Source organism: Pelophylax lessonae (genome assembly GCF_965119305.1).
Source record: "Pelophylax lessonae genome assembly, chromosome: 13".
NCBI classification, from domain to species: domain Eukaryota; kingdom Metazoa; phylum Chordata; class Amphibia; order Anura; family Ranidae; genus Pelophylax; species Pelophylax lessonae.
Window position 1 is genome coordinate 65680075 of NC_138780.1, and position 21564 is coordinate 65701638.

At 43.1% G+C, this 21564-nt stretch overlaps 1 protein-coding gene across 2 annotated transcripts in view; it reads right to left on the reverse strand.

The window, feature by feature from the left end:
* The window catches only part of INO80 (INO80 complex ATPase subunit), a 362932-nt gene that overhangs the window by 171678 nt on the left and 169690 nt on the right, over positions 1 to 21564 (reverse strand). For both annotated transcript variants that reach the window (XM_082275733.1, XM_082275734.1), the window contains 5 exons: positions 21098 to 21183; positions 11404 to 11571; positions 9600 to 9733; positions 3709 to 3776; positions 98 to 191 (listed from right to left, as the gene is read on the reverse strand). In XM_082275733.1, coding sequence (XP_082131859.1) covers positions 98 to 191; positions 3709 to 3776; positions 9600 to 9733; positions 11404 to 11571; positions 21098 to 21183 — 550 coding nt within the window. The remainder of the gene's footprint in view (positions 1 to 97; positions 192 to 3708; positions 3777 to 9599; positions 9734 to 11403; positions 11572 to 21097; positions 21184 to 21564) is intronic.

Consider the following 21564-nt stretch of genomic DNA (forward strand, 5'->3'; position numbering starts at 1 on the left):
AATGTAACTACAGATAAATAGAATCTGCATTATACTTTTACGAAGTTGCAGGAATTTAAAAGTTTAGATGTACATCCCATAAACTGTTTTGTGATACCTGGTTAGGTGTCCCTGAAGCATTAAATTTGCCATTTCTGCTGGAGACACATTAATAAATCGAAGAAAAGAAAAGCAGCTTTCTTGGTCTGACCCTGTGAAATAAGACAGACATTATATTAGGTTACATAGGTACATAGTTAGTCTGGTTAAAAAACAGACACAAGTTCATCTAGTTCAACCAATAGAACCTAGTTCAACCAAGAAAAAAAAATACAATCCTATATACACAATCCTATACGCGCAATGTCCTTTTTTCTCCACTAATAGAGCTTTCTTTTGTTGATATTTGATCACAAATGCAGTTTTTATATTTTGCGTTGTAAACAAAAAAAAAAACAACAATTTTGAAAAAGAAAAAAAATATATTTTTAACTTTACTGCATTTGGCTAAATACTAGTTTTGCAGGACTAGTAAAGCACCTCCAATGCATCCTAATTGTAGCCTCTATGGTGCTTCAGTACAGTCTAAATGTAAGCTCCTACATGTCAAATGGACGCTACTCTGTAGACACAACTCCTTTAAATGCACTGATACCCATGCAGGAATGTATCACCACCAGTTGTACAACCCCCCGGAATAAACAGTCTGGTCACGCAGCGCTCCGATAGGTAGTACTCACACTTCATTATCCAGTCATATGTTGTTTTCCTTCAGTCCACATGTGATTTCAACAAAAAAAAAAAAATGGCTGCTCTTCTGTTTCCTGCCTCTCTAGTGCAGCCTAATACTCTTGAGGCACACCTGGCCAGCCAAACATCAAACTGTCCCCGGTGGCCACCGGGAGAATAACAAGGCAGTTAGATTTCTTTTTTTTTTACATACTGTAAATGCAAACTTACCATTCCCACCGCATGACTCTGAATCATAACAGGTGTCCAACCCCCTTCACAAATCATGTCCTTAGTCTGCTTGTCTTCAGCAAACTGTTTGCAGGCTTTCTTGTGCATCATCTTTAGAAAAGTCTTCCTTCTGGGATGAAAGCCATGCCCACCAATTTGATGCAGTGTGCAGCACATGGTCTGAGTACTGACAGGCTGACCCCCCACTCCTTCAACATCTGCAGCAATGCTGGCAGCACTCATACATCTATTTCCCAAAGACAACCTCTGGATATGACGCTGAGCATGTGCACTCCACCTCTTTGGTTGACCATAGCGAGGCCTGTTCTGAGTGGAACCTGTGCTGTTAAACCGCTGTATGGTCTTGTCCACTGTACTGCAGCCCAATTTCAGGGTCTTGGCAATCTTCTTTAAGCCTAGGCCATCTTTATGTAGAAGTAAAAGAGTGTGCACCTGCGCCTATGGATACCTCTTCATTTATGAATCAAATATAATATATGAATATATAAATATGTGCACCATAAATAATTTAATAAAATATTCTGTGAATAAATAAATATAAATCTATAAAGTGCAGCTGCAATAAACTCCTCCCACCGGGAAACAGGTAAAGTAAATGTAAAGAAAAGGGGGATATAAAAAGGATAACCCCCCACGTTTAGTGCGCTTGCAACCTGTGTATAAACAAATTGTATATGTGTATATATCACACCCTAAATTGGAAATCATTTCCAGAATCTGAAGACGTCGCATATTGATGACGAAACGCGTCATTTTGGAAGGCACGCAGGGGGCACATGACCGGTAGTTGGACAGGACGGAGTGGAACGCACGCGGTAGCCAGCGTTCCCCGTCTTTCTTCACTATATCACAGTGATACCAAACCATCCGTGCTTGACTTCTCATTACTAATTCTTTTTTACTGTTTTACGGTTTTTTAACTAGTTCAAGTTTGAATCTGTCTCTTATGCATGCACAGCTTTTATATGACAGATTACTTTTTTAATAAAATATATATTTTTAAACGGATCTCATTATGAGGCTTCCTATATCCTTTTTAATATAATATTGGTCGGCCACGGAGTACATCAAAAAGGGAACTCATATCCAGGAGTAGCGTGAGGACCAGCTACACAGCTTCAAGCCCTGGAGAGAGAAGCTTCACCTTTCTATAAACCCGAATAATCCCCCGACCGTAAGGTAAGAGGGGATCCAACAATTCTGGTGAGCCTTCTGACAAACCCCTCTTGAGCACTGTGGTGACCCTTATGAACATCTCTACCACCGTCTCTTCCCTATTCTGTTTGGAATATTAATTTTGGAACTTTGGACCTTTTTCCCATATGTATGGTATAATCCCTACACCCCATATAGACTTACCCATTGTGGACACCATTTATATATTTATTTAATTTCATTTACACCTTTATTTATTTATTTATTTCACCAGTCTTTGCATTTAATATTTTTTTTTTCAGCTGGATGTAATATATATGTTTGTTTAGCAATATTTGCACATACTTGGTTGTTTGCACAATTTAGGGTGTGATATTATATACACATATACAATTTGTTTATACACGGGTTGCAAGCGCACTAAACGTGGGGGGTTATCCTTTTTATATCCCCCTTTTCTTTACACCTTTATGTAGAGCAACAATTCTTTTTTTTAGATCCTCAGAGAGTTCTTTGCCATGCCATGTTGAACTTCCAGTGACCAGTATGAGATAGTGAGAGCGATAACACTAAATTTAACACAGCTGCTCCCCATTCACACCTGAGACCTTGTAACACTAACAAGTCACATGACACCGGCGAGGGAAAATGGCTAATTGGGCCCAATTTGGACATTTTCACTCAGGGGTGTACTCACTTTTTTTTGCCAGCGGTTTGGACATTGTAATTGAAAAGACAAGGACTCACTGCTCAAGGTGGTGTAATTGCCTGATGACTCACACAGGTGCATGCCCTGGCTCTCCTCCGTGAAAACTTGATAAAAGAAAAGGAATTGGCAGCACTCCAGGTTGAGTCAAAATCCAGATTTATTGAATGGACATCCAAATATGACAATCGTGACAAGGTAGACGCGTTTCACACACTGACTGTGTTCTTAATCATGATTAAGCACACAGTCAGTGTGTGAAACGCGTCTACCTTGTCACGATTGTCATATTTGGATGTCCAGTCAATAAATCTGGATTTTGACTCAACCTGGAGTGCTGCCAATTCCTTTTCTTTTATCAGGTTTGGACATTGTGTTGAGTTTAGCAAATGTACACTGTTATACAAGCTGTACACTCACTACTTTACATTGTAGCAAAGTGTCATTTCTTCAGTGTTGTCACATGAAAAGATATAATAAAATATTTACAAAAATGTAAGGGGTGTACTCACTTTTGTGACATATATATTGTGCTAGTTTATAATAAGAGTTTTTCTCATATTTCACGTTGTCAGCAAGAAAATGTACTCAGTCAGTAAATTTCCCATGTTTTGTAAGTAAAAAAAAAAAAAAGGAATCAGGGGTTGGCAACCCTGCAAAACAACAGCTTTTTTTGTATGTCAGTGTTCAAATCCTCCTGTGAGATATCAATTTCCTCCTGTTATCAGTTCCCCAGAATTAGAGATTTCACTGGATACACATTACTGCCAACCAGAGGCAGAAATACCACAATTGTTCTTTCTGTGTAAACATTACTATGCAGTACATGATTCAAGCACCCCATGGCTAGAAAGCATAACTACAGAAACACTAAAACAATAACTTACGTTTTTTATGGAAGAGTGATTGCTGAATGTAATCAGGTGCAAATGGTGAAAGAAGGATGCGCAGCCACCTATAAATATATATATAATTAAAAAAAAAAAACCAGTCAGGATATGGCGGAACATTCCTATATCCCTAATATTTCATTGTTAGGAATGACCTGGCATGTTATGTAAAGGCATTTAACCTCCCTGGCAGTCTGATTATGTCAGGATTTCTGTGCTAAAAGCGGTACATTGTTTTGCATAGAAATCTGTTGTTTTACATTTTAAAACTCACCTTCCCCTGTGATCCTCTGCCGTCCTCCCCCGCCATCCTCCTGCTGTGTGCTTGGCAGATGCCGACACCTGCCTTCTGGTTCCCCTCCCTGCGAGCTTTGCGACGCAGGCGGGTGGAACCGGCGGCAAATTCAAAAGTGTAAATACACAAATGACATGATACAAAGCTGTGATCCTAACGGATTACACTGTATCATGCCATTTCAGCACAGGACTTCACCTGGTGACTTTTCCAGTGCGCTGCCTGTGCTTTTCCAGTGCTTTGTGCCTGGAAAATTAAGAACGACCGTGGCGTCCAAAAAGCGTTTTTTTTTCTCAAAATCGGTTTTAGACGAACTGGTAAACAGCGACAGCGAAACTGAGTTACTTGAAGAACTGAGCGAAAGCGATTCGTTGGAAAATTCGTCATCCGATACGGAAAGTGACGACAGCAACGATTCTGATATCTCTTTCTGGCACATACAGTGCCTTGCGAAAGTATTCGGCCCCCTTGAACTTTTCGACCTTTTGCCACATTTCAGGCTTCAAACATAAAGATATAAAACTGTAATTTTTTGTGAAGAATCAACAAGTGGCACACAATCATGAAGTGGAACGAAATTTATTGGATATTTCAAACTTTAACAAATAAAAAACTGAAAAATTGGGCGTGCAAAATTATTCAGCCCCCTTTAGTTAATACTTTGTAGCACCACCTTTTGCTGCGATTACAGCTGTAAGTTGCTTGGGGTATGTCTCTATCAGTTTTGCACATCAAGAGACTGAAATTTTTGCCCATTCCTCCTTGCAAAACAGCTCGAGCTCAGTGAGGTTGGATGGACAGCGTTTGTGAACAGCAGTTTTCAGTTCTTTCCACAGATTCTCGATTGGATTCAGGTCTGGACTTTGACTTGGCCATTCTAACACCTGGATATGTTTATTTGTGAACCATTCCATAGTAGATTTTGCTTTATGTTTTGGATCATTGTCTTGTTGGAAGACAAATCTCCGTCCCAGTCTCAGGTCTTTTGCAGACTCCATCAGGTTTTCTTCCAGAATGGTCCTGTATTTGGCTCCATCCATCTTCCCATCAATTTTAACCATCTTCCCTGTACCTGCTGAAGAAAAGCAGGCCCAAACCATGATGCTGCCACCACCATGTTTGACAGTAGGGACGGTGTGTTCAGGGTGATGAGCTGTGTTGCTTTTACGCCAAACATAACATTTTGCATTGTTGCCAAAAAGTTCGATTTTGGTTTCATCTGACCAGAGCACCTTCTTCCACATGTTTGGTGTGTCTACCAGGTGGCTTGTGGCAAACTTTAAACGACACTTTTTATGGATATCTTTAAGAAATGGCTTTCTTCTTGCTACTCTTCCATAAAGGCCAGATTTGTGCAGTATACGACTGATTGTTGTCCTATGGACAGAGTCTCCCACCTCAGCTGTAGATCTCTGCAGTTCATCCAGAGTGATCATGGGCCTCTTAGCTGCATCTCTGATCAATCTTCTTCTTGTATGAGCTGAAAGTTTAGATGGACGGCCAGGTCTTCGTAGATTTGTAGTGGTCTGATACTCCTTCCATTTCAATATTATCGCTTGCACAGTGCTCCTTGGGATTTTAAAGCTTGGGGACTCTTTTTGTATCCAAATCCGGCTTTAAACTTCTCCACAACAGTATCTCGGACCTGCCTGGTGTGTTCTTCATGATGCTCTCTGCGCTTTAAACGGACCTCTGAGACTATCACAGTGCAGGTGCATTTATACAGAGACTTGATTACACACTGGTGGATTCTATTTATCATCATTAGTCATTTAGGTCAACATTGGATCATTCAGAGATCCTCACTGAACTTCTGGAGAGAGTTTGCTGCACTGAAAGTAAAGGGGCTGAATAATTTTGCAAGCCCAATTTTTCAGTTTTTTATTTGTTAGCAAAGTTTGAAATATCCAATAAATTTCGTTCCACTTCATGATTGTGTCCCACTTGTTGTTGATTCTTCACAAAAAATTACAGTTTTATATCTTTATGTTTTGAAGCCTGAAATGTGGCAAAAGTTCGCAAAGTTCAAGGGGGCCGAATACTTTCGCAAGGCACTGTAGCTTCCTTGGAAATTCTGAAGAATCATTTGATATACTTCCCAAATTCCACAAGCTATGTGCCAGAAAGAAACATCAGAATCGTCGCTGTCACTTTCCGTACCTGATGACGAATTTTCCCACGGAACGCTATCGCTCATTCTTCAAGTAACTCCGTTTCACTGTCGCCATTTTCCAGTTAGTTTAAAAGCGCTTTTGTGCAAAAAAATAAAAAAAGCTTTTTGAACGCCATGGTTGTTCAAAATTTTCCAGGCACAAAGCACTGGAAAAGCACAGGCAGGGCACTGGAAAAGTCGCCAGGTGCAATCCTGTGCTGAAATGGCATGATACAGTGTAATCCGTTAGGATCACAGCTTGGTATCATGTCATTTGTGTATTTACACTTTTGAATTTGCCGCCGGTTCCACCCCCCTGCGTCGCAATGCCCTCAGGGAGGGAACCGGAAGGAAAATGCCGGCAATCGGCCGTGCACAGAGCGGGGAGAGACTGTGAGGAGGACGGGGAGGAAGGCGGGGGATCGCAGGGAAGGAGAGTAACGTTCTGGGGTAATCCCGAGTGTGGCTCGGGGTTACCGCTTTTGGTACTGAAAGTTAACCCCGAGCCACACTCGGGAATAACGCCAGGGAGGTTAATGCAGAGAGTTTGGTGTTTACTGAAGAAAGCCACGTTTACAGTGACTTTAAAAAATGTGTTTTGGGCCAGCTTGGTTCAAATGAACACACACCTTTGCAGAATGATGCAACTGATTTGGATGCTGTAATACACTGCAGTAGTATGTGCTGCATACAGTACATACAGTGGCATTCTCTGATTGGCTGAGGTGAAGATCATATTTTTGACCCGCCTTTTCACCTCAACTGCACTTTTACAAAATCCACAGTGGATGGACCGTTCTGAAAAGGTAAGCAATAATTGGAACTAAACTAGCCCAAAGAAACATTTTAAAGTCACAAATCATCTTTACGCTATACCTTTTATTAGTTTTTTTACATTGTTGGAGTGATGAGAGTTTTTGCTAAATTAAAAAAAAGGTTTTATACTCAACCTGCTCAGTGCAATGATATTGCACAGAGTGGCCCCTTACCTCCTCTTCTGGAGTAACCCACTAGCAAGGTCCCCTCATTCTTCCTCCAGGTGCCCTCTTAGCAAGTCATGTGCTAGTGGGGCACCTGTGCAGGCGCGCTCCCAAGCACGGCTGTGTGCGCTCATAGACACACACAGTGCAGACATATTTAAAACTGTGTAATTTCACCATCACATTGCACATACTGTCATTATGCCCTAGATCAGGGGTAGTCAACCTTTCAGAGATGGGGATCTACCATGACAGCATGTAGAACAGCAAAGATCTCCAGGTTTTTAGTTAACTAAAAAGCCCCCAGAGGTCAGTAGTGGGTATGGCAGTGTACAGAGGTTAGTAGTAGGTAGGGCCGTGTACAGAGGTCAGTAGTACAGAGCCTTGAAAAAGTATTCAATGATGTCCGGACTGCACATAATGCCGATGGTGCCTTTTCTGTATTTTTTTTTTTCTTTTTCTTCCTACATGCATTTATGCACTTCTTTGCTATTTTATATTTCTGTATGTTGTTTTGAATTTGTTAAATAAAGATTATTTAAAAAAAAAAAAAAAGAAAAAGTATTCACACCCCCTTTAAATTTCTAGCATTTTGTCTTGGAATTTCAAGGGGTATGAATACTTTTTCAAGGCACTGTATGTAGAGCAGTGCACAGAGATCAGTAATGAAGCAGATGACAGGGGTGAGCAGGACAGAGAATAGGGCAAAGGTCAGGGGGTCAGTAAGGCACAGTACAGAGGGGTCAGGAGGGCCTGTACGGTGGGGGGAAGGGGGGGTCTGAGGAGCCCCCTGTAGGGGGTTTGATGGGTATGGAGCTGGGGGTTCTGGAGGGTAGAGTACTAGAGGGTCAGGAAGGCACAGTACTGGGGAGTCAGGAGAGCATAGTACTGGATTGTTAGGGGGCACTGTACTGGGGGATAAGAAGCAAAGTCTTGGAGGATCAAGGGGACACTACAGGGGTGGTCTGGAGGGCACGTTACGGGGGGGGGGGGTCTGGAGGGTATGGAACTGGGGGTTTAAGAGGGCAAGGTACTGGAGGGTCAGGAGGACATGGTAGAAGGTGGTCAGGATGGCACACAGATCGGTCAGGAGACCAAACAGTGGGTCAGTAGGGCACACAGAGGGGTCAGGAGGGTATGGTATTGGGGGTCAGTAGGGTACAAGTGTTTTCCTGATTCAGAGCCGAGTAGGAAGGCTGCTGCAGCACAGCTACTTGTTCTGGTGCACTGATCCCGCCCGATCCTCCTCTCTCAGGACGTCACCCACTAGCACACCCACTTAAATACAATGGAGAAAAGGGTCAGCGGGGATCAGCAAACTGCACTCAGTGGGACGTGAGCCCGAACTAGCTGCTAGTAAATCCTAGGCGGCAGAGGCATTCCCTGCCCTGCAGCCGCACAATAAAAGGGGTGTGGTACAGGGCTAGGAATGCCTCTGCCTATTCTTCCCAGTTTGAGCGCTTCTCTGCGCTGTTCGCAAATAGGGCATGCGGGGGGAAGGAGCGCTTGCAGGTCAGCAGGACAGGGACTTGAATGTGATTGCGACCAATGGGTTGCCGACTCCAGACCTAGATATTACTCAGTGAGTAGTAAACCGCCCAACAGCATTTAAACTCTAGTAAACTCTATTTTAAAACTTCTGCCTACAGGTAAGCTTTTATTACGTTTTTTCTGTAGGTATAGTGAATATTTCCTAAACTCACGCCAATTAGGAGGTTTACGCATGGGTCCTAGCAAATTACGTCACTGCACATGGAGTGAGTGTGCTGTGAATGCAGAGAGCATCGATGACCCCAATGCACATGCGCGAGAAAGACGTCATTGCGTCCTGGGAATTATAATGGCCGGAGAGCACAAAGCCAGGAAAAAGACTAGGCAGAGATGGGAGTGCAGGGAGCGGTGACAGCTGCTGGTGGGCTCAGTTTTAAAAGTAAGTCTGCCATAATGTACTAGTATGCTATGCATTCTAGCACACCATGGCTTAACACAGCAGGGGGCCATTTGAAAAGGTGGTAGAGTTTACTACCACTTTAAATGAAATTATATTCATTTACAGTTGCACTTGTAAGATTAACAGCTCCGCTACTAAAGGTTGTAACCTGAGCTGATCTCCCCACATTCTGATTCAAGGAAGACATGAAAGTCACAAGCCACCAATCCAAGCTTTTCATATTTTTTATTTTTGTTTGTGGTTCACTGCACAAACGCAACTGCAGGCCAAACAGCATCATTAGTTATGGAGGCTTGGAACCTACATTGATAGCTGATCTCTATTTAGAGTATCCATCAAAGCAAACAAAAGCCCAGTACATTCTTTTACACATCAAACCCCTCCACCTTCTGAATTCTCACTGCTAAGTGCAATTATTCTTTATCGCTATTTAGATGATAAAAATTGGGTACTTCAGTTTCTAACAATATGCCATAACTTCCATAAAACATCTTTATTTACTATACTCACCTATTTCGTGAGTGGTTGAACCATTCTATGTTGCCGTGACGATATAGAAATTTAGACACCGTGTATGGCCTTAAAGCATGAAAAAAAGGTGACCAAGTTTCTTGACGTTCAAAGAGTTCAGAGTGATTACACACCTAGGAGCAAATGGATATCAAACAATGTTGTAGTAACCAAAAACCTACCCTCTTTCTACCACATATCCCATATAACATTTTTAAAGATAAAGCCCACTAAAGTAAAGGGTAGGAGTGTGTTTAGGAAGAGGAACACTAATGTTGTTTTATCTAACAATGCAAACCTCCAAAAATAAAATTTTTACCTTTAATACACTTTGCCGGTGACTTAAATGGCAACTGTACATTCATTTAAAAGTACAGCTGAAATTACCGGTCTTAACCTCTTCATCATAATAAACCCATGTCAGTGTGCAAGTGTGAGCCCATGGATGGTGAGCGAGCGGAGCTCAGCAGACCAGGACCAGGGGTACTATCTTCCACTACCTGAGGCATTTGAACATATGAGAATATATTATTCTGGATGAAGTGACGTGGCGGACTTGGTGCTGGACCTTAGAGAGGACCCTATCCTGGTGGACATCTCCACGTTCCATGCTTGGTTGACCTTCCGTAACAGGGGGTCTAAAGTTCCGGTAAGGGCATCACTTTACTTGAGCACGTGGTGACCGTCAGGATTGTGTTCTTACTTATGGTGTTGGAATCCCTTTGTATTCATCTCTGCACTTCGGCATCTAGTCTCAGACTTTATGGACTTTATCTAGTCTGTTTTTTCTCTTATATCCATTTATTTGGTAGTTTGGCGCTGTACTTCATTATATATCATAATGAACCCACCCTCCCCCCAACCCAGATGCTTACCTGAATCTCACAGCCACAGCCACAGCCTCCAGCACACTTCACAACTTAGGTTCCAAAACCTTGCCACTAGCAGCACCTGCACTGTCCCTTCCCTTATACTTCTATGAGGCCATCTCCCATAGTGCCATTTGTGATGGGAGACAGTGCCATAAAAGTATATATGAAGGAACTGTGGAAGAGCAGCCAAGTAGATTTCTGTGTGACAGAAAGGTAAGTAGGCATCTGGGGCAGGAAAGGGTGGGTGGGTTAAATGTAATCAAGGAGGTGAAGAACTGGACTTTTAATGAAAGCACAAAGTCCATTGCAGATGTATATAGCCTAGGTAAATTAGGGAAAATAAATATTTTGTACACAGGAAAACCCCAACATATTCAAAATAATGGGTTGAGATGCATCTATATTTTAAAAAAATATATAAGCAAAACTGTATATATGTCCGTTTTGTACAGAAATATATTCTGATAGGTTTGTATGTATGACTGCCCTACCTGTCAGAGTGATTAGCCAGGACTACAGGCAAAAAATAAAGACTAAAACAAAACAAGTGTTCAGTCGATGCATACAGTGTATTACTACGGGTGAGCAGCCTAATTTATTACTATGAGTGAGCAGCCCAATGCATTACTATGGGTGAGTAGCCTAATGTATTACTATGGGTGAGCAGCCTAATGTATTACTATGGGTGAGCAGCCTAATTTATTACTATGGGTGAGCAGCCCAATGCATTACTATGGGTGAGTAGCCTAATGTATTACTATGGGTGAGTAGCCTAATGTATTACTATGGGTGAGCAGCCTAATGTATTACTATGGGTGAGCAGCCTAATTTATTACTATGGGTGAGCAGCCCAATGTACTACTATGGGTGAGCAGCCCAATGTATTACTATGGGTGAGCAGCCCAATGTATTACTATGGGTGAGCAGCCTACCTTTCTGAACTGCATGACCAGGTTCATAAGGCTGCTGGTGGTGTTCTGTGCTTGTTGGGCTGTACCCATGGAGGACTGAAGGAGATCATCAATGGATATTTTGTTCTTTAGAGCCTGATAGAGCAGCTTCTGTCTACTGGTCAGACTGCAGTACATCAGAATTTCAATCTGGAAAGACAAATCAATAGTACAGTGTTAGTTATTGTATTTTGTTTTTCTTCACTTGCTAGACAGTACCTGATGTGCTTTGTGTGGAGTGGGGAATAGTTGTCCCACATTTCATATCTATCATCTTGTTACTTTAACCTGAATAATCTGCACCAAGCATTCGGAGGATCAGAAAGTCCAACCAAATGTGTGGTTTAAGACTCAAGCAAACATTCAGAGGAAGTTGGCCAACAAATAACATGTCTACAGACAGAAATTGTTGGCAGAAAAATGGCAACAAAAGGGGCAGAGATAAGATGTTTTTATGCATTCTGAATACCCTTCTATCCGAAAGAAAAATGGTCTAAAGAAAAAGCTCTTCCACAGTTTTGCAATATAATTATAGGGTAATAACAATTTTGCATTTATTTCTGTAACAAAGTGTGACAGTCAAATTAATTTGGTGTCTTTTCTAACACAACTTAAAGTTGAACGTAGAGAGTGTAAAGTAGAAGCGAACACAAAAAATGGTTATATAGAAGCAGCATACCCATGGTTACATAGTTAAATTGCCTTGAAAAAGTATTCATACCCTTTAAAATATTTTCCACATTTTGTCATGTTACAACTAGAGTTGAGCAAACACCTGGATGTCCGTGTTCGGCCGAACTTGAAAAAAAAGTCTGGGTTCGTGAACCGGACTTAACCTGAACTTTGCCCCGATCCTGAACCCCATTGAAGTCAATGGAGACCTGAACTTTTGAGCACTAAAATGCCTCTAAAACAAACCTGGAAAGGGCTAGAGGGCTGCAAATGGCAGCAAAATCATCTTGGCAAGTGCTCTACAAACAAATGTGGATAGGGAAATAACTTAAAATAACATAAAAAACAGAAAAATAAAAAATAATCATCTTGAATGATGTAGGAGGAGGACGAGGCCCATATGGAGTAGGAGGCTGAGGTGGCGGAGGATATGGCGGTGGATATGGCGGTGTAGGTGGAAGCCGTGGTGGCAGTGGAGGAGGAGGATGAGGTAGCCAACACTGGTTTTGGCTTTTAATTTAAAAAAATGTTAAATTCGGGTACACCCCAAAAGAAAGATCAAATCCAGCAATGGCTGGGTAAGGCCGGTATACATGTCTATTCTGCACAAGGTACGGACAAGTCCTGTGGGATCCATGCCTGGTTCATTTTAATGAACGTGAGCTTGTCCACATTGGCTCTGGACAGGCGGCTGCGCTTGTCTGTTATAACGCCCCCTGCCGTGCTAAATACCCGTTCAGATAATACACTGGCTGCAGGGCAGGCCAGCACCTCCAAGGCATAAAGGGAAAGCTCAGGCCATGTGCCCAACTTGGAGACCCAGAAGATGAAGGGGCAGACCTGTCATTCATTACGTCTAGGCGTGTGCACACATACTGCTCCACCATGTTAGTGAAATGCTGCCTCCTGCTAAGACGTTCCATATCAGCTGCTGGTACAGCTGCTAATTGTGGCGTGCTGACAAAGCTTTTCCACATTTCGGCCATGCTAACCCTGCCTTCTGAGGTGCTGGCGGTGCCCTGGCAGCGTTGACTACCTCTTCCTCTTCCTCCCCTGCCTTGGCCTTGTGCTTCCACTGTGCCCCCGCTGCCAGGTGGGAATGCCACCAGCAGCGCGTCTACCAGAGTGCACTTGTACTCGCACATCTTCCGATCACGCTCCAGTGAGGGAATTAAGGACGGTACGTTGTCCTTGTAACGGGGATCCAGCAGGGTGGCCACCCAGTAATCAGCACAAGTTACTATGTGGGAAACTCGGCGGTCGTTGCGGAGACACTGCAGCATATAATCGCACATGTGTGCCAGGTTGCCCAGAGGCAACCAAAAGCTGTCCTCTGTGGGAGGTGTATCCTCTGTGTCCTCCGTATCCCCCCAGCCACACACCAGTGATGGCCATGAGCTGGCCTGGGTGCCACCCTGCTGTGAACATGGTTCCATATCCTCCTCCATCTCCTCCTCCTCATCCTCGTCATCCTCCAGAACTGTGCCCCTGCTGGACAATTGTGTCCCTGGCGTTTGTGTGTGCAGGAACCCACCCTCGGAGCCACTTGCGAATGACTGCCCTGAAAGCCTTGTAAATGTTACCTCTTCATCCTCCTCCTCATCCTGTGCCATATCCTCTTCCATCATCGCCCGAAGTGTTTTTTCAAGAAGGTATAGAAGTGGGATAGTTAGGCTGAGAACGGCGTCATCGGCACTGGCCATGTTTTTGAGGTGTGCACTCCACTGCAGCTCGTGCTTTGCACTTAGATGCCTGGTCATGCAGGTTGTGCTCAGGTTGAGAACGTTTATGCCTCACTTCAGGCTCTGCTTGCACAGCGTGCAAACCACTCGTGTCCTGTCATCATCACATTGTCTGAAGAACTGCCACGCTAGGGAACTCCTGTGAGCTGGCTTTGGTGTGCTCAGCCCCTTGCTGCGTTGGGCAGTAGCAGGCGTAGTGTCTAGGGCACGGCCACTCCGCTTTTGCACCCTGCTCCCTCTTCTGCTGTGCTGGTGGCTCTGTGCAACCACTGTCTCTTCCTCCAAACTACTCAGGTCACCTGCATGACGTTCATTCCATGTGGGGTCGAGGACCTCATCATCCTCCACATCATCTTCCACCCAGTCTTCACCCCTGCAACCCTTGTCGGTCTCCACCATTCGGAATTCCGCAGCAGTTGGCACCTGTGTTTCATCATCATCCGAGACGTGCTGCGATGGTCCTCCCATGTACTCATCTGGAGACATAAGTGGTTGGGCATCGGTGCACTCAATCTCTTCCACTTCTGGGGCAGGGCTAGGTGGATGGCCCTGGGAAACCATGCTAACAGAGTCATCAAAAAGAACAAGAGACTGCTGCATGACTTGGGGCTCAGACTGCTTGGCTGATTTGCAAGGGGGTGCGGTCAAAGATTGATGGACATCGGCTGCAGGTGCCAACTCTGACTTTTCAGCAGAAGATTGGGTGGGAGACAATGTGAAGGAACTGGAGGCACTGTCAGTTATCCAATCTACTATCGCCTGTACTTGTTCTGGCCTCAACATTTGTAGAGGCACATTAGGCCCTGCCAAATACTGCTGCAGGTTCTGTCGCCTACTCGCAGCTGAGGAAGGTGTTTCACCTGTGCGTGTAGCTGGCACAGATCGACCACGTCCACTCCTTGCAACAGGAGCTCCACCAGCAACACCACGACCCAGGCCATGTCCCTTACTTGACCTTCCCCTCATATTTATCGAATTGTGGATCTTCCCTGAAATGGGTTTTTATTGCAACGCGCAATACAACAGTATGCAATGGGTGTATGTCACTGCAACATGTGCAGACAGGGCCGCAATCAACTCTTTTGTCCCCTAAATGTTTTTTTATTGCAAAGCGCAATACAACAGTATGCAATGGGTGTATGTCACTGTAACATATGCAGACAGGGCCGCAATCAACTCTTTTGTCCCCTAAATGTTTTTTTATTGCAAAGCGCAATACAACAGTATGCAATGGGTGTATGTCACTGTAACATATGCAGACAGGGCCGCAATCAACTTTTTTTGCCCCTATATGGGTTTTTTTATTGCAACGCGCAATACAACAGTATGCAATGGGTGTATGTCACTGTAACATATGCAGACAGGGCCGCAATCAACTCTTTTGTCCCCTAAATGTTTTTTTATTGCAAAGCGCAATACAACAGTATGCAATGGGTGTATGTCACTGTAACATATGCAGACAGGGCCGCAATCAACTTTTTTTGCCCCTATATGGGTTTTTTTATTGCAACGCGCAATACAACAGTATGCAATGGGTGTTTCGCACTGTAACGTATGAATGAAAAACTGAAAAAAAATAATTGTCCCCTTAATTGTCTAAACGCTGTAAGTCACAGTAAAATATGAAGAAAAAACGTTTTTTTTTTCTTTTTAAAATGCAGATTAAGCAGACACATATGCACTGAGGTTGCAGGAAATGCCCGCTACACACCGCACGCCTAACAGGTTGGATACTGTTCTATTCCGCTATTGAATACAAAAAAAAACATTTGAATGAAAAACTGAAAAATATTTTTTTTTCCCTAAATAATGAAAAAGAATTATTTTCCCCTAACATTGGTGCTTTTTGCTTAGAAAAGCAGTGCCTGTCTAAAGACTGTATGTCAAAGTTAAATATGAAGGTAAAAATCTTTTTTCTTTTTTTAAATGCAGATTAAGCACACACATATGCACTGAGCTTGCATGAAATGTGGAGCACTGCACGCCTAACAGACTGATAAAAGTTTTTTTTTCTCCTTTCTCCTCCTCACTTGGCTCAGGTCAGGGCATAAATATCGTGCACTGCACCCCCACACTATACAATCAATGAAGATCGCTGTCTGATTAAAGCCGATTGTTCCTATCCTATACTTTCCCTAAAGGCAATCTCCAGCCTGGCCCTACAGTAAAATCCTATCTCTCCCTCCAGGCAAAAAGATCGTGCACTGCATCCCCACACAACCAAACCAATGTAGATCGCTGTCTGAATAAAGCAGATTGATCCTGTCCTATGCTTTCCCTACAAGCAATCTCTCCGGTCTCGCCCTACAGTAAACTCCTATCTCTCCCTCAGGAGTATCAGGAACCTCTCCCTAGTATAGTTATAGCAGAGTGACGTGCGTCGCTGTGTGACTCCAGCTTATATAGAGTCTGGGTCACATGCTGCACTGGCCAATCATAGCCATGCCATTAGTAGGCATGGCTGTGATGGCTTCTAGGGCACACTAGTTAAACGCTTGCTGATTGGCTGCCTTGCACCTGTTGAAACCGCGCCATTAAAACCGCGCCAAAACACCAAATAACATTACCGAACAATGGACAGTACCCAAACATACAGTGAAATTTTCGGGTTTGGGTCCGGGTACCGAATACCCAAAATTCCGGTACGAACACGAACAATACAGTCCGGGTTCGCTCAACCCTAGTAACAACCAGAAACATAAAAGTATTTTATTGGAATTTTATGTGATAGACTAACACAAGGTAACACATAATTGTGAAGTGAAAGGAAAATGATAAATAGTTTTCAAAATTTGTTACAAATAAATATTTGAAAAGTATGGCATGCATTTGTATTCAGCCCCCAATTTAATACTTTGTAGAACTGCCTTTTGCTGCAATTACAGCTGCAAGTCTTTTTGGGTATGTCTCTACCAGTTTTGCACATCTAGAGAGTGACATTTTGGCCCATTCTACTTTACAAAATAGCTCTGTCAGATTGGATGGAGAGCGTCTGTGAACAGCAATTTTCAAGTCTTCCCACAGATTCCCAACTGGATTTAGGTCTGGACTTTGACTGGGCCATTCTAACACATGACTATGCTTTGATCTAAACCATTCCATTGTAGCTCTGGCTGTATGATTAGGGCTGTTGTCCTGCTGGAAGGTGAATCTCCACTCCCAGGCTCAGGTCTTTAGCTTTTGGTTTTCTTCTAAGATTTCTCTGTATTTGGCTCCATCTACCTTCCCATCAACTTTGACCAGCTTCCCTGTCCCTGCTAAAGAAAAGCATCTCCACAACATGATGCTGCTGCCACCATGATTCATGATAGAGATGGTGTGTTCAGGGTGGTGATGTGCAATGTTAGTTTTCCGCCACACATACCATTTTGCTTTTAGGCAAAAAAGTTCAATTTTGGTCACATCTGACCACTGCAACTTCTTTCACATGTTTTCTGTGTCCTGCACATGGCTTCTTGCAAACTGCAAACGGGACTTACGGCTTTTTTTTGTTTTTTTAACAATGGCTTTCTTCCTGCCACTTTTCCATAAAGGCCAGGATTTGTGGCATGCACAACTAATAGTTGTCCTGTGGACAGATTCTCCAACTCAAGATGTAGATCTCTGCAACTCCTCCAGAGTTACCATGGGCCTCTTGGCTGCTTCTCTAAATAATGCTCTCCTTGCCCAGCATGTCAGTTTAGGTGAACGGCCATGTCTTGGTAGGTTTGGAGTTGTGCCATACTCTTTCCATTTTCGGATGATGGATTGAACAGTACTCGGTGAGATGTTCAAAGCTTGGGATATTTTTTTATAAACTAACCCTGGTTTAAACTTCTCCACAACTTTATCCCTGACCTGTCTGGTGTGTTCCTTGGCCTTCATGATGCTGTTGCTTCACAGAACAGTGGTGTATTTCTATTGAGATTAAATTAAACACAGGTGGACTCTATATACTAATTAGGTACCCTCTAAAGGCAATTGGTTACTCTAGATTTTAGTTAGTATCCGAGTAAAAGGGAATGAATAAACATGCACGCCACACTTTTCATATTTATAAAAACATTTTGAAAACCATTTATCATTTTCCTTCCACTTCAGAATTATGTGCCACTTTGTGTTGGTCTATCAAATAAAATCTCAACAAAATACATATATATCTTTGGTTGTAACATGACAAAATGTGGAAAATGTCAAGGGGTATGAATACTTTTCCAAGGCACTGTACATAGTAACAGTTAGTCAGGTTGAAAAACAATACTAGTCCATCTAGCTCAAACAAAAAAATAAAAATAAAAACACAAAAAAAATGTAAAATCTCCACATACACTTTCCTATACCTACAGTTGATCTAGAGGAGGGCAAAACCCCCAGTAAAGCATGATCCAATTCGCTCCAGTGGGGAAGAAAATTCCTTTCTAATCCCCTGGCTCTCAGTGACGGTTAGGCATCTTGGTGAATCCCGACTTTGAAGTCAGTATACCTACAGCAGCGCCTGGACCAGCTCTGTGATATTAGCCTACAGCAAGCTTTAGCCCATTGTCAGCTGAATCTGGGTCACAGGATTGCAGATGTAAATGCTCTCTCCTGTGACCCAGAAGAGAAGTAGGGCCAAAAAAACTTTAGACATGCTTCTTTTTTAAATGCTTTTGCCCACAAGGAGTCAAGAGGTTGTTTTTTGATAATGCATTAAACACTATAATTCTTTAACTGATGGTTACTTGGCCATGCAACACTGTACTAAAATGAATTCTTTTGGTGGTATTTAAAAGATAAGTTTGCATTTAAGGAAAAAATAATAAATACAAAATTTACAGAAAAAAATGTACATTTATCATTTTTTCTTTAAAGGACCTGCAAAGCATCAGTGTATTGTAAGTGCAATGTGGGGCACCTGCAGACACATTCTTCAGCTTTCTGCTCGTACCTCCGTACAGGCTTTCAGTTAGAAAACTGGAGAAAGTGTCAATAGGCTAAGAGTGTGCTGATCAGCGCACTCCTAATCCACTGAGAACTACAAGCTGTCTGTCACAGTGGAAGATGGGATTTGTAGTTCATACATTCACAGATCTCTGTGAATCAATGATGGGGCTGTGTGGGTACAGCCCTGACGATTTTAAATGTGACAGTGGCTCTGGAAGTGGAAAACACCCTAAATATGGGTGTATTGTATAGTATGCTACTAAAGGTGCATCGCCACTGGGTTTTTTAAAAGAAAAAGCTAAAAATTTAAAAAAAAAACTCCTTAAAGTGGATTTTCACCCAAAAGTGGAACTTCCGCTTTAAGGCCTCCTGACCCCTTGACATGCCACATTTGGCATGTAATTTATTTAGGGGGGGAGCACCTACCTAGATTTGACACTTCCACTCGGGCTGCCTAGGCGGTTAGAGCGGAAGTTCTCCTCCCCCCCTCCTTCCCTGCAATCTTTTGGGACACGTCACAGGTCCCAGAAAATTGGTCGTCCACTCAGGACGCGCAGAGCTACTCGCACATGCGCAGTGCACACCCGGCTGTGAAGCCGCAAGCTGTCACAGCCAGGTGCCCACACTAGAGATGCCAGCGAAGCGGGGAAAAGACTGAGAGAACTGAGGCTCCTGCTGGCCGCATCGCTGGATCTTGGGACCGGTGAGTGTTTATTAAAAGTCAGCAGTTACACTTTTTGTAGCTGCAGACTTTTAACCACTTTACCACTGGAGGATTTTGCTGTCTTCCGTCCAGGCCACTTTTTTGCGATTCGGCGCTGTGCGACTTTAACTGACAATTGCGCGGTCGTGCGACGCCGTACCCAAACGAAATGTATGTCCTTTTTTTCCCACAAACAGAGCTTTCTTTTGGTGGTATTTGATCACCTGTGCGATTTTTACTTTTTGCGCTATAAACAAAAAAAGAGCGTTTATTTTGAAAAAATAACAACATTTTTAACATTTTTTTATATGAAATTCCCCCCAAAAAAAATGTAAAAACCAATTTTTTAAAAAATTTTTGGCCAATTTGTTTTCTGCTACCTATGTTTGGTAAAAAAAAAAAATCACAATAAGCGTATTTTGATTGGTTTGCGCAAAAGTTATTGCGTTTACTAACAAAGGGAAAGATTTCTGTCATTTTTGGTGTTTTTTTTTTTAACGCGTAATGGCGGCGATCTGCGATTTTTTTTGCGGGACTGCGACATTGCGGCGGACAGATTGGACCCTTGACTGACATTTTTGACACTTTTGGGGGTACCAGTGACATTACTGCAGTAATCAGTGCTATATATATGCACTGTTACTGTAAAAATGACACTGGCAGGGAAGGGGTTAATTTTATTGGAGAGGGATGGGTTAATGTATGCCTGGTGCTTACTGACGTGCGGGGGGGAGGGGACTGAGTGAGTCATGGACAGATCGGATGTCCAGCTATGCTGAACAGTCCGATCTGTCACTCCCTGTCACTATGGAGATCCGCCCGCTTGTGTTTACACAGGCGGGCGGATCTCCATAACTAGATCCCCGACGATCGGGGGAAGAGCGGCGGCGATCGCCACTGCTCCTCCCCTGGCCCGACTCCCGCTGTGACTGAAAACAGCGGGAGCGAGTCTCCGGCGGTGCGCAAGCGCCGCCCAGAAGGGGGAGTGTCTGACGACGTAGTACTACGTCGTCAGACGATAACGAGCCACTCTGCCGCAGTAATATTACTGTGGGCGGTGGTAAAGTGGTTAATAAACACAAAAACAGGTGGAACTCCACTTTGAGCTGCCTTTAGTTTCTGCTACAAAATTTGCAAACAATCTTCTCGCATCACGTGAAGCACATCGCCCAAAAGAAGCTCCAGTCGGCACCACATTTTTAGGTGCTGTTCTAATTAATGGTATCTGAAAAGTGCATTGTACGATCGGTCATTTGAAATCGTGGGCAGGATTGTGGCTATTCTGGCCGCAATTCAAAATCAGCCATGTGTGAATCAGCTGTCTGGCTGTTTTTTATACAACAGCCAGACAGCAAATGGTTAAGGAAATGTGATCAGAAGTAAAAAGTGCTAAGCAAAGTTCCTTTTGTTTACATCAAGAAATATTGTAGTAAATGTCATACATAAATAAGCTCAAGGCATGCAATGCTGCTAGCTTGAATAACCGCAAAATGCTCTTCTTCTGATCCATTGTGGTTTTACACTACAATGGATAAATAGAGACCAAAAAAATGACATGCTGACATACAGTTTACTAAAAAAGCTTGTGGATATTATTTATAAGTTATTTAAAATTATCTACGCATTCAATATTACCCAAAATGTACTTTTATCTCACCTTGTCAGAAAGCTCATTCTCCACATCCTTTTTGATTCTCCTGAGCATAAAAGGCTTAAGGATCATATGAAGGCGGGAAAGTTGGTCTGGAAAAAACCCCCAAAAAACAAAAAAAAAATACATAAATGTTTCTATACATCTGCAATTAACAGGCCTTTAAAGATTTTCATTTAAAGTAACAATAAATAAATAACAAACATGTTATACTTACCTGCTCTGTGCAGTGGCTTTGCAGAGCAGCCTCAATCCTCCTCTTCTTGGGTCCCCTGCCAGCGCTCCTGCTGAATGCCCCCAGAACAAGCAGCGTGCCATAGGGGCACCCAAGCAGGTTTGTTCCCGAGCTGCTGCTCTGCATGTTTATTCACACACAGCCATTGCTCAGCCCGCCCTTCTCTCTCCTTGTTGGCTCACTGGCTGTGATTGACAGCCAATGAGGGAGAGTCCCAGGATAACCGAGGCTCTCGTGC